This window comes from Microtus ochrogaster, chromosome 1, assembly GCF_000317375.1.
Source record: "Microtus ochrogaster isolate Prairie Vole_2 chromosome 1, MicOch1.0, whole genome shotgun sequence".
NCBI classification, from domain to species: domain Eukaryota; kingdom Metazoa; phylum Chordata; class Mammalia; order Rodentia; family Cricetidae; genus Microtus; species Microtus ochrogaster.
Genome location: NC_022009.1, coordinates 16116144 through 16121251, shown reverse-complemented (window position 1 = coordinate 16121251; position 5108 = coordinate 16116144). Strand labels below are relative to the sequence as shown.

At 38.7% G+C, this 5108-nt stretch overlaps 1 protein-coding gene across 1 annotated transcript in view; it reads right to left on the bottom strand.

The window, feature by feature from the left end:
* The window catches only part of Ccdc196 (coiled-coil domain containing 196), a 13719-nt gene extending 9241 nt beyond the window's left edge, over positions 1 to 4478 (bottom strand). The window contains exons 1-7 of the mRNA XM_026778481.1: positions 4432 to 4478; positions 4182 to 4334; positions 2888 to 2984; positions 2163 to 2213; positions 1385 to 1462; positions 1120 to 1207; positions 521 to 625 (exon numbers count right to left, since the gene is read on the bottom strand). Coding sequence (XP_026634282.1) covers positions 521 to 625; positions 1120 to 1207; positions 1385 to 1462; positions 2163 to 2213; positions 2888 to 2984; positions 4182 to 4334; positions 4432 to 4478 — 619 coding nt within the window. The remainder of the gene's footprint in view (positions 1 to 520; positions 626 to 1119; positions 1208 to 1384; positions 1463 to 2162; positions 2214 to 2887; positions 2985 to 4181; positions 4335 to 4431) is intronic.
* Between the last annotated feature and the right edge of the window lie 630 nt (positions 4479 to 5108).

The following is a 5108-nucleotide window of genomic DNA, read 5'->3' as shown; positions in this document are numbered from 1 at the left end:
TCTGTAGACCAGGCTGGTCTCGAACTCACAGAGATCCGCCTGCCTCTGCCTCCCGAGTGCTGGGATTAAAGGTGTGCGCCACCATCGCCCGGCCTGTGTTTTGTTATACAGATGTTGAAAAACAAGCCCCCGTGTTTTGTCTTTTATTATTTATTTGTTCATTTTTGGTTTCTTGAGACAGGGTTTCTAATAGCTATGGAGCCCGTCCTGGAACTCACTCTGTAGACCAGGCTAGCCTTAAATTTACAGAGATCGGTCTGCCTCTGCCTCCAGAGTGCTGGGATTAAAGGTGTACACCACCACTGCCTGCCATGTTTTGTCTTTTAAAGTTAAGAAGATGGTATTTGTTATTTTCCCCCAATTTCAAATAGTACAAAATAAAAACATGGGAAGAAGAATTAATTATTCAAGGTAAATCCAGAGATAGGTGACTTCAGCTCTCACCCACAATGCAGTTCTTTTAATATGCAATGGAGGATGTAGGACTTGGCCTTAACAATATAAAGTTAAAAGCTTTTACATTGTCTCAATAAATATATTCCATGTTCAGCCTTGGAAAAGCTTAGTACCTGAAGGATGTTAGGTTGTTCCTCATATTTGATCCATTTTATTTTCTTCTGTTGCTCTTCCTGATGGAAGAAAGACCTTCTGGGTGACAAAGTAAATTGAGATAAAAATCAGTTTTCTCAATATCCTGCAACAATTTATAACAAAATTATAGTATCATAGGTTGGCTGTTAGACTGGTTTTTATTTCACAGTCTTCTTAATTTGACCTCCTCATGTAATGCATTCTCTAAAAGCTACGAGAGTTCATTTTCTGTCAATGATTTGTTTTGGGAAGATGAGATGCAAATGTAATATCTCTAAATAAATTTCCATGATAAATTAACAAGTGTTCTGTGTACACAGAATTGCCATGCTGGTATGGGTTTTCTCATTTTAGGATAGGCAACATGATTTTGCAGAAACCTGTGGTGCTATCTAACATAAGTAGTGTCCCAAAGATACTACATTGCTTCTAAGGTTTGCATCAGTTTAGGAGCACACCACACCGTAAGCAGATTATCGATTAATTTATCAGTTGCAATGGCCACTGCTGCTCAGAGTGGTTGTGTGCTTCCCCTCCTTATCTCTTCCACTTTTTCTGCTTCTGATATTTCTGCTTCACTCCTGGCCTTCCTAAGTGATATGGGGGATTCCAGAGCCTGACAGAAAACACGAGAGCTAAAGGGGTAGATGATTCCAGATGGGAAAACGAAGTGTCTTGGCAGACTAGAAATCCATATACCCTAAAAGTCCCGATTCCCCAAGTTACCGCTGATGGTTAACGGGCAGTGCCAGCTGTATGGCATCAGTGACTCTAACATCCTAAGTCCACCCACCTTTCCATCCTTCACGTCTGCCTTGGGCTTCGTCAGGAACATTTTCTGTTGATCATGGAGCTCTTCTGACTCAAATGTCTGTGGAGAGACATTTTGGCGAAGCTTTAAATTAGTGGTAATTATGAAGCCAAGGTTTTTGGTTCCTGCCAGTCAGCAACTTCTCAGGGCTCAAAATGAAAATTATATACCTACCACAGGGGATTAAAATGATTCCTTAATGTTCCTTATAATAATAACAACTATTAACTGAATCCATATAATGTAGCACTGACAGCTAAGCTTCTCACCTCATTCCTTACTTTTGCCACTACATTACAGTCCCTCTTGTTTCATCTTCACAACTCTGGGAACTATTTTTGCTTCCATTGTATCATTGATGGAATTGAGACTTTGAAAGGTTAAGCCACTTGTTAATTGTCATACAGCTAGAGAAGTACATGGAGCTAGAGTTAAAACCAAATCATTTTAGCAACTGTGAACAATTTGAAATGTGAAAAAAAAAGTTTAATAAAATATATGTCACAAGTTAAGAAAGAAAGAGAAAGGGGAGGAGGAGGCTGGAAAGGTGGGTACAGACCAATTAAGTCACAGCAGGGAGGGCTGTAAAGGATTTACACGACTGAAACACTTTCAGTGTTTTTAAAAGATCACTTTGTTATGCAATTGGAGCATGGCTGGAGGCAGAGACATGACAAACTGAGGATGAGGGGCTGGAGGAATGAGAGGTCCTCTGCGTTATCTGTAGGACAATACTTTTGAGAGATCCTAAGGGGCACACCTTGTTCCACAGCAACTCCATTTCCTTCCGAAGCATCTTGTTTTTCTTTTCCTATTAGAAGAGGAAGAACCAAACAAACAAATGTGTTTGTCTGACTGTTAACTAACTTAGAAATAACAACTGTTTAATCAAAGGGATTTGTGAACACGGTAAACCACAGAGGAAGACAGTAAATAAACCTAGCATTTCATACAGAAATATACAAGATGATTTTGATGATGATGATGGTAGTAGTGGTGGTTAAGAAGTTATTTCAAGCAATAACTTTTTATGGTGGCTGTGAGATATATCAGAAATAAATTCTTAACGCTTAAGATGCTTTTATATGACAGTTGTCTCAGTGCTTAGAGCATTAACTTCTAATTTTTAAAGACCCATTATGCATTGACTTCAAAAAGATCCAAGACTCTTTCAAAACAAGCTTTTTTTTTCTTTTAATTTGATAGGTATGTCTAACCCTTTAGAAATGAAAGGTATTAATAGGCTTATATTCATTAACCACTAGGTGAAGCTTTCTTTTTTAGGTCAAAAAAGTAGAATCTTGCTAGCTAGCTCCTGCTCTTTCCAGCACCCAGCCTGATTTCCTTGCATCTCCTTGGAGTGCCTAGATCAAAGAGATACATGGTTGATGCATCAGAGGCTAAAGATGAGCATTTGCTATTTCCATATGTGACAAGGGTGGTCCAAGCAGCTATGCTCTGTAGTATCTACTGCCAACCTCTCACCAGGTTCTGTTTCATCTCCCGGGCTTCCTTAATCAGCGCCATGACTGAAGATTCATCATATCCCCTCCCTTCCATGATCTGCCTCATGATCTGCAGACTAGAAAAAAAAAGATAGAAATCGTAAAATATGCACGCCCTCTAAAACATAAAACTAATATCTGCAATCAGCCAGCAAGTAGTCTTCCATGGAGGTTCAATGGGTGCTAAAATCCTAGGAATTAGAGAGGTCCCTAACGTTGAAAGTCTCTGTGACTAGCATGATTCCATTCCTAAATGACATTAGGTCTAGTTGTGTGATCAGTAGTGAACTCTGTGCCCTTTCATAGTCAAGTGTAGGTCTTCAACAATCACTGAAAGTACTTTCCACCCTTTGAAAAGAATGTTTGAGTGTTTGATTTGAGGGAAGGAGTGTTTGGACCTCTGTATAGAAGGAATTAAAAACCTTGACAACTTTCAAATTAATTCCAGAATTATACCCCATCTCACAGATAAGGTAGCTCCACTTCCTTCTACTGCTGTGAGTATCCAGCTCTGATTCATTATCAAGTCTGACTATGAGAAGGATACTTTAGGCAATAATTAATGTATGTTTGTGTTATTATCCTTTTTTACTCTCTGGATCTGAGTAGAATTTAAGGTGTAGGAAGTCTACATTGCTTATTTGCTAACAGTTGGTTTTTGACCACTTCTTGCTGGATTTTGTTCTCCTGAAGTCTAAGCTCCTTAAGGGCTTGTGATAATGGTATAGAAAGAAGACAGATCAACTGAAATGGTATTTTCTATGATTAGAATGAAACAGAGACTTAGTAGTTCCTAAGAACAATGCCTATTCTAACAAAGATTTAAGATCTCAGATGCCTAGTAATGTCTCCCTAATCCAAAGAGTTCCCATGCTCAGATAAAAAATAAATCACTCTTCTGCTTGGTATAGAAGGAGCAAGTGTTCATCCTAAAGTAATTCTACCAACATCAATAAGCAAAAGTAATCAGTGATCAGCATAACAATGATGGGCCTATATGATTAAAGGCATTTAACTGTTTCGTGGGTGGTCATAGGAAGAGTAACTGTAGCTTCAGGAGGACCAAATCATACTTATTTTAAAAAATAAAGAATTCCTATATGGCCTATTTTTGTAGTGATACATTCTTTTATATTCTACTGGAAGTGAATGTACAAATTTATAAAGAAAAACCAATCAGTGATTTATTTTTAACTATTTTATTTTACTACTAATCTATGGTGATTACATTCTCCAGCCTTTCTGTCTATAGGATACTGAGTAGAGATGCATACCTTCTTTGCTTTTCCTCCAAGTTAGCCATTAGCTTCTGGAATAAGAGAGTGTTCTTATCTTCTAGAGGTTTTAGTATCTCTAGAAGTTCCTGCTTTCTTAACTTTAAGTCTTCATTCAGTTCCTTCAAGTAGTTGTTATCTATTTTAGAATTTCTGCGGGAAAAGGTGCAATAATCTACCTTTAGCTTAGGTAAATAAAAACTTTTTCCCCCTAGGTTGCTGCTGTTGACTTCCCCCATGAAAGACTCACTTTTTTGAGGACAAGCAAGATCCTGAAGAGTTTGTGCCACTTGTCATCTTGAAGGGAAATTCCTAACGATAAAGAGGCCCTCTTGAAAATATGCGTCTTCTCTCCCCAGCCAGTTAAGACATCATTTTCTGCTGCTGTTCTTGAAGCTCCTGTTTCATGGGACTGACTTTAGCTACAGCTTGAGGTCACAATAACCCAGACCACAGCATCAGCAGAGATTGTAAACAGTGTCAGGACTGCTTGATGGTTGAACACACTGAACTACAGATGAGTTGTCTTAGGTTTAGCCCAAACCAAATCCCCAAGTTTTATTCGGAAATCTTTGAATGAAAAGTATAGGATCACAGCCAACATACCTGCATTATAAAACTACTGTTGCATTAGAAAATAGTGACTTATCAAAAAGAACTCACCAACACCATGGTAACAAACCTCTATGGAAAACCTGTCCGCTCAAAAAGCTGGATTCAGTGAGTTAGGAAAAACTGAAAAGATAACAGTACCTATCTCTGGGAGCTTGGCAAAGGAAAAGATACTTCTAACCAACACTTAAAAGTGGGCAGAGGCCAAACAGGAGCACACTGTGAGTGCAATGGAGTAATAGATGAGACGCTGTCATTTCCCCAATCTCTAAAACTCCACTATGTCAGCTGGGTGAGTCGCCCTGTAATCCTAGC